Raw genomic sequence first — 13,325 nt, forward strand, 5'->3', positions numbered from 1 at the left:
CTACTGACCCCAGTGAAAGAAGAAGAATTATTCAAAACCTATTTAACTGGGTAGGTACCACACTTGATATACTTGAGTGTACATCGTTGAACACAGTTAAGGATTCATTTTTTTAATAGGACTGTATTTGTTTATTTTTGATATGCTTAAAGTTAATTAGTCTAGCTTAGTAGTAGTTTTTAAAGAACATTTTAAAACAAAAATTCACTTATTCAGTCTCAGGCTTAAACTCAAATAGAGGCTGCAACAGAGAACAGAGAGTGAGACTCTGCATGTTCAGAGGCCATAAATCATCTCAGCCAACAAGAACTGAAAAGCGACATTAAAGGACTCTCTCTTAAAACCTGCAGTGAATCAGTCTAGAGAGAGCTTCCCAACACTCCACAAATCAGTACACACAATGAAAGCCTTAAGCTTTGAGGAGTCAAGTTCTAGGATTTCTTGATAATGAATCTCCAGTTGGCCACCCAAGTGCAAAGTTTCTCTTGTACCTCTGTAAAATCCAAATTATCCTTTCTTCAAACTATCAGTTTGACACAGAATTACTTTAATTACATAAAAAGATATTATTTGCAGTATATCTCCCTCCTCTTCTTTCCCCTGTCTCTTTGTCTATCACATGTTCTCTCTCAGTGTTTGTGGTTTCCTCTTGATTTGGAAAAAGGGGGGTAGGGGGGTGGGGGGGTTGGGGTGCACAGCAATGTGGATTAAGAACAAAAAGCCTGTTATTCAGGACTGCCGCTACATGTGTAGACCAAAACTGACACAAGCACTACCAGTCTGTCCAGTCTACAGTACCACCATCCTTCCCTCCCACCACTGGGAGCAACTGCGACTCAACCAGCATCTAGCCTTTGGTATGACCATTCAGACTCAGGAATTGGACAGCAGTCAGAAAACAATGCCAGGACTGTTACCCGGAGCATTCGGGGATCAATGGCGAGAACTTGGCCCTTTTACTTCCACAAGTTTCACATTCAAAATTATCGCTCCAGCAGTCAGCACAATCAAAGCTTTGTGTGTTCGGTGTGGGTCTGAAGCCGATCCATGTTTAAAGCTCTCTCTCTCTGTTACAGCTTTAGGCCTCATTACAACTTTGTTTTGTTAGTTGTATACACCGTTTCAGAGCTGATCTCTGTTCTACTTTATGACATGACTGATTGAACGAAAGGATGCTCATCTTCTCCATGGTGTCATTTTTACTGAAACTTTTAATACTTTACTACCAGGCCATGCTTTTAATAACTGGTACTTTTTTTGGCAGATAACAACATTTCTATAGGTTATCAACCCTAGTAAAGAACTGAGCATTCTTAACCTTTTTTTATATATATATAAATTAGTATTGACAAGCCTAATTTACATTCCCTGGAACAGGTGTGATTCTTGTCTCTGTTTTCCAATCTTTCCAGGGAGAACATGGGCGTCATGACCGCAGACATGCCTGGCGGCCAGGGCATGGCCAAGCCGATGACCCCAACCAGTGTGGGTGGCCCCTCCCCTTCCCCTGATGCCAGTGTCACCAGCAACACCCGCCACTCCACAATGGCCTCCAGTGCCCCTGGTCGTGGTTTTGCTGTATCGGGTCGGGCGCCCACGCCTCAGGGAAACAGTCACGCACTCAAGCTGGGCAGCCCTTCAGCACAAGGAAGCCCCAGCATCACCTCAGGAGCACAGGGTACCATGTTGTCTCCTCGTCATCGCCAAAGCCCCAGCATGGTGGCTAGCAGCAGCAGCTGTAGCAGCCCTCACCTCCCCCAACACCCCACTGGTTCTTTCTCTCCTGCAGCCGGCCTCCACTCGCCAGCATCTGTATGCAGCAGTACGGGAAATGGCCAAGGGTTCAACTCCCTTAGTGCACTGCAGGCCCTCAGCCAGGGCCACAGGGTTCCCCAGGGTATCACTGAGGGGCAGCATCCAGAGTCACCTGACAGAAAGCCGACTGGCCTTCAGAGCCCTCTTCACAGCAGCAGCACCAGTAGCCAACAAGCCAAGAACAACTCCAGTTTAGAGGCTGACTTATTTGGAACTTTTCAGCAAGACTTTTTGTCATCACACAACCAGGGGGGTGAACAGGGAGAGAGGAAAGACGATGACTCTGAAAGCTTTGGAGGTGATGGGAGCTTAGGGGAGCTCGGCGATGCCTCAAATCGCCTTCTGAACACAAAAGGGCACACTAAGCTGCTCCAGCTTCTCACCACCAAGTTAGAACCCTCTGATCCCTGCTCATCACCCCCTCTGGGGGATGACCTGGACAGTAAGGACCAGCTGGGTGGTATTGGGGGTGTGGGTGGGGCTGGGCATAACAACCACTCCACCTCATTAAAGGAGAAACACAAAATTCTCCACAGGTTGCTGCAGAACAGCACTTCACCTGTGGAGTTGGCCAAGCTAACAGCTGAGGCAACCGGAAAAGACCCAATTGGTCCAGAGTCAGCTGCAGGGGACAACATGGCCGCTCTAGGTCAACTTTGCCCCAAACAGGAGCCAGGCAGCCCCAAAAAGAAGGACAATGCGTTGCTTCGCTATCTGTTGGATAGGGATGATAACAGCATCCTGGATAAAGCCATCAAGATGGAGCCTTGTGACGGACCCAAGCTGTCCAACATTAAGACAGAGAAACAGGAAGAGGGTTTCAACATGACGGACCAGGTCAGTGTTGTTGACAGCAATATTTATGCTTAGTGCTGTACGATTAATCTGCCGGTGGGTTGACAGACAATAATTCCCCAGCTGTTTTGATAATGAATTAATCATTGAAGTATATTTATAATGGAAAAATGCCACAGTGGAATATAGTACAGCCATGTGGAGAATGATCACAATCCCTTTATTTTCCAAACTGGACCAGGACCCAAAATGTAAGTGCCTATTTATTGGCAATCCATTAAATAGTTGTCTCGAGAAATGCAACTAGCATGGCTGAAACACTGCATCAGAAAAATGCCAGCATGCAATAAAATTGTTCTGGTAGTATCTGAGATGTCTTGTTGGGGGGGCAAGTGGATGAAGTGATGCATGATAGTACCTTTTGTCTTCTGAGGAAATGAAAATAACTAAGGAATCTGTTTACAAATGAACATCTGGATGTATTTAACAGCTCCTCTAAGCACCTTGGAGAAGCACAGTGACCTGGCACTTAGATTCTGTTGGATGTGTTTTGACTTTAGGCAGCTGATGGCAGGCTGTCAGGAGTTAGTACACTACCTGAAACACAAGATGCTCTGGCAAGGGGCAGAGGATTGCGGATTAATCTTTAGTGTGTGTGTGTGTGTGTGTGTGTGTGAGGAAAAAGGGAAACCAAGAGTGTATTAGAATACATACAGGTTGTGTGTGTAGCTATGAATTCCAGTGAGGTTGTTTATGTACTGTATTTGAAACATGCAGGAATAGCAGAGTTGTATTTGTATGACTAAACATGTACTTTATATATGTATGTGCAGTATGTCTGTATGTCCCTGAACATGTGTCCACTAAGGATGGAAATTAGTTTGATAATAATGAATAATGTAGTAATAATTTTATCTACTTCATGGTTTAGCAGTGAGGTGTATAAAACTACACTGATTGCAGACTGGAGTCTCTGCAAACGGCCACAGATCAACTAGCAGCGGTTACATTAGAATTTAAACCCGAGTCATACATGTGTCTCTTGTTCAAAAGGGTTATCATTTCATCACAGTAATCCATAGTGGTTGCAGCTTACCTGTCACACTTAGGTTTGTGACTCTTCTACCCAGGTTAAACAGATTTAAAGTGGGAAACTCAAATTTAGCAATAAACCCAAACAAACTAATGGTCTCAGTAGTGATAGTATTTTACAGTGCAGCACTCCCTCGCACACAGTTGCTCAGTTTTGCACAGCAAACTGTAGCCAGTGTAGAGTGTTGCCATGCATTGGCAGTTGAAGTTAGTTCCAGGAAGGGGCCGAAGGAGACAAAAGCGACGGTCCTACCAGCACTCGTGCCTCCGGACAGCGGAGGCTGCTGCCGGAGAGCAGGTAGCCATTCAGAGGCTCGCATCCTGGATGGCTTGTACAATAAGGGGACACTTTGTTGAGCTGGTCTTGATGGTGCCAGGAACATGCATGTGCAATGGAGGCAAGTTAGGAAAATAAAGAATGAAAAAATGTGTGTGTGTGTGTGTGTGTGTGTGTGTGTGTGTGTGTGTGTGTGTGTGTGTGTGTGTGTGTGTGTGTGTGTGTGTGTGTGTGTGTGTGTGTGTGTGTGTGTGTGTAATGAGTGCAGCAGAGCATGTGACAGTATGTTTTATGTATCCGGGTTACAAAGTGTGTTTGTGTAAGACTATGTACATACATTTCATAGTGTGCACATTTTTATTAGTGTGTGTGTGTGAGAGAGAGAGAGAGAAAGAAAGAGAGATAGAAAGCCAACATGTGGCAGAGTATGTGTATAATTTCTTAGTGTGCTATTGCGTGTGCTTGCTGCTGCTGAGTGATATATGTAATGACCTTATTAAACATCAGATTAAATTGGATGCTTTTAAAGCTCAACACGTCTTTCACACAAAATGTGCAGTTTGCATGAAATAGAGCATAGTTATGCAAAGCATTACCCATTCTACTTTACAAGGCTCACTTGCTACTTGCTATATACTGTATTCATGTGGAAAACACACAATTTGAGACACAATGCTGACATTTAACACACTGCATAAACAAAGACATTAGCTTTACATGGCCAAGGTTAGCTACATCGCACGTTCTTTACTTGTTCAACAAAAATGGGAAAGTTGTAGGGACACGCCCCTCACATTCCCATTTGAAATTTTGCCCTTGATGTGTGATCATACTGCGTTCTCCGTGCGTGTGTGTGTGTGTGTGTGTGTGTGGCCAAAACAGAGCTGTGACTGTGTGTCTTACTGTACATCACACATGACCTCATTAGTGCCGGCAGTTTATTTTTAGCTCCTCCTCTATTCATCAGCCAAACGGCCGGAGGAGACCATTCCTGTCTGTGTGTATGTGGGGTGGGGGTGGGATTAAATGACACTGTAATACTGGGGGGGGGTCAGTTTTTTCTCATCAAAAAAGTGAAATTGAACAAAGACAATGAATACCGTCTTCTTCCTATTGTGTAAGCTATATGATATTAAGACCAAGGATAAACAGATTTCTTTTAGCAAATCATTTGAAGCATCTGAAACCCTCAAAATGTACTTGAGATGTTTTTGATGTTTGTTCCTGAACTGAAAGCTTCCCTGGTTCTCTGTTGGCAAAAACAGTTGCATCACCCGAATGTGAGGGAGTCTGCGTGGAGTCCCTCCTTCAAAAAGTTCTTCAAAGCAAGAACATGTTTTACATATAAGATTGTTCCTAGCAGTAAAATAGAACATTTTAAAGTCCTTTTGAAGTCATTGAGACTTCCTTGGTCTTGATATCAAAGTATATGTGGAAACCCAGGTGAAATGAAAAGCTGTCCCAGGATGATTTCTTTTTAACGTATGGGTATAAGAAAGTTGTGTTTTCTATGAACTAAAACACTTTTTTTGACTGTTACATGTTCACGTTTTTGTAATGTTGTGCACCAGTTAAGCTTGTAATTTAATGAGATTAACTACCTTTCTTCTAATCCTGTTTTTCTCTGTGGCTGATCTCAGACCTGTGAGTTGGAGGACCTGTTGGCGGACCTGCAAAGTGGCGGCCAGCAGCAACTGTTCGTGGGCCAGCCACCAGTCAGAAGGCCAGCCTCCTCTTCGTCGTCCTCTTCCTCTGGGCTGCCTGGTTCCTCTGTGGACAAACAGACCATCATCACCAACATCCTGCAGATGACAGACAGCAGCAGCAGCAGCAACCCCCCCAACCAGCACAGAGCCTTCCCTCCCATCAGCCCTCCAAGTAAATCTGCGACACTGTGTTTGCGTCAGTCTGGAGAGTTCATTTGATGATTTCTGGCTCTTAAATATGTTTAGGATTTAACAAATCTTTATAATCTCTATGAGAGAATATGAATACCTTCATCATATCTGTGTCTCAGGATATGTACAATGCTGTACCTAAAAAATAATCCTCCTCCCAGCAGACTTTAATGGCACCAGGCCGGGCCAACCGGGTCGAGGTGTTCCTCCAGTCAGGAGCACGTCTCTGGAAAGCAATATGGGCCCCAACCCCAGCGCTGGCAGGCCATTTCCTCCTCAGCACAGGAACAACAGCCCCTACTCTTTACTGCAGCAGCAACAACAGCAGCAAGGCATGATGGGAACCCACGCAGGCATGGCCAACCAGGCTGCAATGGCCAATCCAGGTCAGGCAGGAAAAGAAATAGTATCCCGTCGGCCCTGCCTAAAAATACTGTTGTAATTCTGGTGGAGCTTTTTGAACCAATACATATACAAGCTCTGATATCATAACTTAAAATGATCTTATGTGCATGGGATACATGTCTTTTATTTGCTGAAATATCCTATTTATAAGATTTTCCCCCCATTAGAAGTTAGTGAAGCTTCATTTTATGCAGGCGCAGAGTTATATCTAGGTCAGTCACTGAAAAATGACATAGAATTCATGGATATTCTTAAATCAATCAAACTCTGATTATTTCTATTCTCCCCAAATCAGGCATGCTGAATAACGGGTCATTGCGAGCCTCCATGCAGCAGGGCTGGGGTCCCCAGGGGCCCATAGGGGAAACTGCAGGGCCGATGATGGGCCAGGGGGTTGGACCTGGTCGCATGGTCCCCAACATGAACACTGTGCTGCCCACAAGAGGACCGCCTGGATCCAGAGCCATGGTCAACATACAAATGATGGGCAACGGTGAGAAGACAAACAAGAAGTAAAAGAAATTCACTAACTGACTTACACTCAGCAAAACTTGAACTGTTTATGTGCTTTTTTTTCTTCCCTATAGAGATGCAGATGGCAAACCCCCGCCTACCCTCAGCAACATGCTCCTCCCAATCAGACTGCACCATGGCCTGACCGAATGATAGCTATGGATCACTATGGAAACCAAAGCAGGTATGGCATTCAGTCTATCCTAAAGCAGAAAAGAAGGGTCATCCCATGAAAAGTAGGCGTGAGCAGCAGTCAGAGGGTTCAGATGTGGTCTTTGTCTGGACCCTCGAGTCTGGCGTGACAGTAATATCACCTACGTATTACCTTCCAGGCCTCCATACGGTGTCCCGTTGGGGGACAGGATGGGGTGTTGTGGCACAGGGCCTGAGGGCCAGCCAGATGAAGGAGCCCTGCTGAACCAGCTGTGCTCGGTGTTGAAGGACTATGAGGGTCTGGAGGAAATCGACAAGATGCTGGGAATCCCAACACTGGCTGGACAGGTGAGCCCTTCAGACTGACTTTAAGAATCCCCTGGCTGGGGTAGATTAAAAAATCACTTCTAAAAAGTATCTTAATGGAAGTTTTTTAGAATCTAAGTGTATTTTATTAAATGTTTAATAACTTGTTTTGGTTTCAGTGTCAAATTTTTTTTATGAGAGAGAAGAAAATTGTCAGCTTGTTGTTTGTGTTGAAGCAATGAGCGGAGCTGAAGAGTTTTTTTATGTTTTTTGGTTTTGGTCTTATTTCCAATTCTTTGCTCAGTGTTCTTTTAGAATAGATATATTTTTAGTATTAATATTATTGGTAAAGATTACGTCACGATCTGTGCCACTGTTGATCTGAGAAATACAAATTTAATGAGATGTAAACCTGCAGTTAATACTTCAGATCTACACAGAAAATGTTGAGGAGAAACTCTTCTTGCAGAGTAACAACATTAAACTAACTTTTGATTGTTTCCTCTGACCCATATCCTGTCTTCCCACCCTGCAGGGTCCTCTGTCAGACCAGGACCAGTACCTCAGCTCCTCGGACCCAGCGGCCGGCATAAAGCCTCTCCTGTACAGTCAACACTACGGTGGCCAGCCAGGTTATGGTGCCATGTCTACTGATGGTGGGTTCCCCTCTATGGGCGGCCACATGGGCCAACAGAGGATGCCGCCTGCTGCTTACCCCCCAATGATGAGGATGCCTGGGAGCGTAGGGCCCAGACCGGTTGGGATGAGGCCGGGGGGGCCTAATCCAGGAGTACCACCTCAGCCCAACAACCTGAGGCTCCAGCTGCAGCACAGGCTCCAGGCCCAGCTGGTAGGTGGCACTAAATATTTTCTGTCACTCTTCTTCCCATTTTGTGATGTTTATAGGCCACTAGGAATGTTGTGGTAAACAGATGAGACAGACTGTCCATCCAGTTAGTAATTAAGCTTTGCGCTCAGTCACGCCAGAATGTGGCAAAACAAAATGAATCTGGCGTCCTAGCATATGTGACATGGTGACAAAGTGACTACTTGCAGGTCGTGCAGTGGCTACTATTAGTTGCGGCTAGTATCCCTCATGGTAAAATGGATGCAAATAGGAAAACTCTCTTTGTGTTGCTTCCCATCCAGCAGAGGAGGGTTATATGAAATCAGAAGGTACAACACACAGGTGTGATAGTTTTTTAAATTTCTTAATTAAAGTGAACTGATACTGGTCCTAAATTTAGCTGTTGTGTCTGGCGTGGCCGAGTCTTTAAACAAACAGCCAAGTTTGAGAGTAAATCAGTTGTTTTTTTTTGGTGTTTATCATTAATTTTGTGATATTTCCTGTCAGTAGTATTTAGTATTTATGCATGGGATATTTTTGCACTTTAGCGATCCCTTGTGGCAGAAGAACATCGCCTTTGCATCGATGGAGCACTTGCTGTTCAGAAAACACTTTGTTTGATTCATCTGTGCCGTGTTGACGTTACATGCTAATGACAACATGTATTACGTAGTGTAACGATTTGATAAACAGAATAGGGATGAATGATGTGCTTTGTGACAGTCGCATCTGTTATGTGACAAACCAGCAGTTAGATAAGTTTAACATTTCAGCACAAGACTGCTGGAAACTTCTTCTGACGAGCTTTCTCATACTAATGTTGAGTCAAACTAACAAACTCGAACACACCCTGAAAAAGACCCTGTTGGTTGGGATGATGATGACTTGTGAAGGTGTAAAACACATGCAGCGCAACTTAGAGAGCAATGTTGAAATAGATTTAGCTTTATTTTTTTTTTTTTATAGATTGCTGTGACCTGTCAGAGGTAAATGAGTCAGTTAGAAATATTAAATCATATATTTAAGGTGAGGCCCTTCCCTTATTTATATATAATTTGAGTTCAATCGCAAATACACATTTTGTCTCCACCCCCCTGTATGTACAAACATTTTAAGAAAGTGTAATCATGGACTAACTTGGAATCCTTGTTTCATTCTCATTCAAGTGTCAAACCTCATTACCACGAAAAAGACACGGTTGTCTTATTGGAGCAAAGCAGTCTCTTTTTGCTCTCTCCTCTTCTTACATGTGATGCAACAGAGCGGGGTTCACTGAGTTTAAACAGCAGCAGCCAGAAAAGAACAAATGTGTTTCAGGTTTCTGTCTTCATCAGCAATTCCCTGCTGCTGTGATACTTAACAGTGAACACACATGACATGTACAAACTCATACACTCACTCATGAAGACGACTGCACACCCAGACTGGACCTCTGTGACTGACTGGTTGTTAACACACTTGTCTGTCTTGTTTTAATTTAGCTTTTATAGTTATACACGTTCATTTTAAGGGGGTTAATCTCTACATTTTGAAATACAGCAATTAAAACACCACAGCTCACTTTTTACTCTGAACAGGAGAGTCACATATTTCATTTCAACATATTTAAGTCTAGACTGCCACCTGGTGGAGCGCTGAGGGAAAACAGCTGGTGTATATGAGCTGAAATAACTGATGATTTAACAGCGTGTTAAGATGTGAGACACGACTTTTGCACTTCCTTCTTTACATTTCTGCCAGTGGGGAAACAGGAACTCAAAGTCTGGAAGAAAACTCCAAATAAACTCCTGTCATCTGCAAACACATACATGAGTCATTCACAGTAGGTTTTTAACACTGGAATAAATACTTGACATGCAAGAGTTCCGCATGCAGGATTTTATTTGAAAAATGAAGCAATGAAAGGCTTACTTATTCTCCTGTACTGGCCAAATGGAAAATACACTGTACAATGCGGTTGTGATACAAAAATATCTTTTATGCACTGGCTGTATTTAATATTATTGCACATAATCCCATAACATTTGTAGTATTGGTAGCACCACAGGAACTCTAACAAGATCCAAACAATAACAGTTTTTGGGCTTCAGTAGTGGAATATACAGGGCCTGGCTTTGAGCAGCACTGACACACAAGCGTTAAATTCATTTTGTGCAGGAGGAGTTAAGTAACCCTGATTTATGAGTGTGAGAAATGATTACACCATAGAAGAAGTCTAAAAGAAAGCTTGGTGGTGCCGTTCATTAGAGCAGCATCCAGATCAAATGTTGACTGACTCTAGGTATTATTAACATTCATACAAGTCAAGGTGATGTTTGAGACCAAATGTATTGTTTTTATGTCCACTGTCATTAATGAAGTACTCTATCTATCCCACACTTAGAACCGCCAGCCAATGGTGAACCAGATGAGTGGAGTGTCTAATATGAATCTACCTCTAAGGTCTAATGTACCAAACCAGGTCAGTCTCTGTACTGTATGGATGTACGTATCTCTCACTCTCTCTTGCGTGTTGGCACCATTCACATATCTTCCATGACAGTTTAAATGACACCTGTGCAGGGCAGCCATCAATGCCAAAGGACTTTGCATGTGTCCTAGGTTTTAAAGATTAACAATGAAAATGATGTGTGTTTTATTGTATCATTGACTTTAGCTGCTCCTTTGGAAAAGAGTGTAATACTGATCAATTATAGAGCCTGCTACATATTGTATTAATAACATTATTAGACATAGGTTAATATGTTACTATAAGTATTGAGAATGACTGTGACTGAGTGAAATTACTGTGTTAATGAGTATTTGAAGTATTAATTAGTAATTCTGTGCTCCTGACATGTGCAAGATGTGTCTTACACAGCCCAGCCGTTGCTCTCACATATTCCGTATTAGTAAATACCCTCTTAGAGTCATGCTTATTTAATTTAATGTAAATGTCACCTTACTGTTCTTCCTGCAGGGAACCCTGAACTCTCAGATGATGGCCCAGCGTCAGCGCGAGCTCCTCAGCAACCACTTACGCCAACGCCAACAGCAACAGCAACAGCAACAGCAACAACACGTGCACCAGCAGCGTGCCATGATGTTGCGGACTCAGGGCATCAATATGCCGCCTAACATGCCGAGTGGGGGCGCCGCTCCCACGCCGATGCCCATAGGAGGCACCAACCCACGGCTCCCGCAGGGCAACCCGCAGCAGTTCCCCTACCAGGCCACCAGCTACGGTACCGGCCTGCCCTCTCTCTCCTCCTCCTCCTCCTCCACCTCCTCACCCCAGCACCTCCAGCCCCTTCTCCTCCCCTCTCTCCCCCAGCCATCATCTGGCTAGCCAGGGCATGATGGGAAATGTAGGCGGGCAGTACAGCGGGGTAATGAGTCCGCCGTCACAGCACAGTGCCTTCCAGTACAGCAGTTCAGGTATATGATTAAAGCACCGCAGCAGTCTGTGTGTGCTTCATGCTCAGTATAGGCGCTTCTTTTGTTGTGGTGGTGGTAATCATATATAATCATCTTTGTTCAGACTGTTTTAATCATTAGAAATTTTTACGTTGATTGCTTGTGGAAGAAGGTTGCATGATTAAAATGTTTTCTTGATTTGTTTTTGTGTGCAAATCTTCAGTGTTGCATATGAACTTTTACTTTTTTTTTTTACACTTAGATTAACGCTTTGTCTATGATTTTAACCCTGTCATAAACCAATCAGGACTGAATATGGTCATTTTGTTGGGAAATAGCTCTGATGAACCACAATACTCTCTGTCCTTCTCTTTCTTTTTTATTTGTTGACTTTATGTGTCTTCTGACAGGGTTTTATGTTTTTTTGTGAATGCACTCTAAATCTCATTTGACCAAAAAAAAAAAACCTTTTCAGATTACAAGTTCCTAAAGTGAGGACCGAATAGGTTTCGGATTGTGTACAATAGTTCGAGGCATCAAAGAGTTCAATTCCTTGCCAAGAGCATTTTGACATAGATGGGCATGCTGCGGTTGTGGACATTGATACCTTGTTATTTTCAGGTTATTGGTTGGTCTTTTAATTATGGGGTCACCTTAACCATGAACTGGAGTTTAAGCAACAATTTGAAAGACTTTTCAAATGTCATTACTGACCTTATTTATTTTGCCTTAGAGGCAAGATCATTCCCTTTTGTCCTGTCTGTATTAAGTTTAGTAAGACCTCTAAATAATGTCTAATTCCTTGTTAAAGATCTAAGAGTAAATTAGAAGTAGAGAAACTTACTAACTACAAGCAAGAAATACTAGATGTGTTTTATTTAGATATTAGCGTCCGGTTAGCTCCCTCTCTGGTTATCGTACCCGTCCACGCAGGCTATGACCCTTTTGTCTGTTCCAATGTGCAGGAATGAGCCAGCAGCAGCAACACCAGGACCCCGTGGCAGGTTTTCCATGTGGGGCTGCAACCCCGCAGAGCCCCCTACTGTCTCCCAGGATGGGGCAAGGTCAAAGCCCCATGCTGCAGCAGCACCAGGGCCAAACCCAGCCCCAGGGTCCGACCCAGGGAGGACCACCGGCCTACCAGGCGAGCACCGACCTCAACGGATGGCCCCAGCCTGCCAACATCTCCACCAGCAACAGGTAACAACTAAATTTACCAGATTGATATCAGACATGATTTGAGCGTCTTTTAACATAAAACTAACGTACATTTCTCCCCACCATCATTTGAGTCTTTTTGTGAACGTTATGCACGCTCTTTGACTCAGTCTGCCTCCTCCCAGTGTGTACCCCCAACAGTCCCAGTCCCAGTACTCCACACAGCCCAACGGAGGAATGTACAGCAGCAACAACAATGTGAACCTCAGAGTGAACCCGATGTCAGGACAGATGAGCTCCATGGCTTCTATGAATACAGAGCAGGTGAGAGATGCACAAGTTCAGATGAGCTATTTGCTGTTTCATGTCAATGCATAAACTTATTGGAAGCCATGGTTCATGTTCATTTTTATCATTAGATTTAAATATTTATTGTCTAATCCTCATCACACAGGTGAGTGACAGCAGCCTGATCCTGGGGCAGCTGGCTGGAATCGACATGTTGACACAAGATGGTGAACCCAGTTCTGTGAGTTAACAGCGTTGTCTTTGTAAACCTTACCTCATATGTAATAACGTTAAATATTTTCATTTAAAAGTGTTTTGCAAGCTGTAAAACTTCCAAAAACAGTAGATATTATAAATAAAAAGATAATAATTCAAGTCAAAG

At 43.6% G+C, this 13,325-nt stretch overlaps 1 protein-coding gene across 1 annotated transcript in view; it reads left to right on the plus strand.

Moving 5' to 3' along the window:
• Positions 1-13,325, plus strand: part of LOC119901702 (nuclear receptor coactivator 2-like) — a 39,033-nt gene that overhangs the window by 21,648 nt on the left and 4,060 nt on the right. Inside the window, 14 exon segments of the mRNA XM_038717288.1 lie at positions 1,413-2,652; positions 5,620-5,857; positions 6,039-6,263; positions 6,578-6,775; positions 6,870-6,886; positions 6,888-6,979; positions 7,128-7,296; positions 7,790-8,104; positions 10,485-10,562; positions 11,061-11,342; positions 11,344-11,518; positions 12,463-12,697; positions 12,841-12,979; positions 13,110-13,184. Coding sequence (XP_038573216.1) covers positions 1,413-2,652; positions 5,620-5,857; positions 6,039-6,263; positions 6,578-6,775; positions 6,870-6,886; positions 6,888-6,979; positions 7,128-7,296; positions 7,790-8,104; positions 10,485-10,562; positions 11,061-11,342; positions 11,344-11,518; positions 12,463-12,697; positions 12,841-12,979; positions 13,110-13,184 — 3,478 coding nt within the window.

The sequence above is a fragment of the Micropterus salmoides genome, unplaced genomic scaffold (genome assembly GCF_014851395.1).
Source record: "Micropterus salmoides isolate LMB-PRFRI ecotype aquatic unplaced genomic scaffold, ASM1485139v1 Ms_hic_scaffold_14, whole genome shotgun sequence".
NCBI classification, from domain to species: domain Eukaryota; kingdom Metazoa; phylum Chordata; class Actinopteri; order Centrarchiformes; family Centrarchidae; genus Micropterus; species Micropterus salmoides.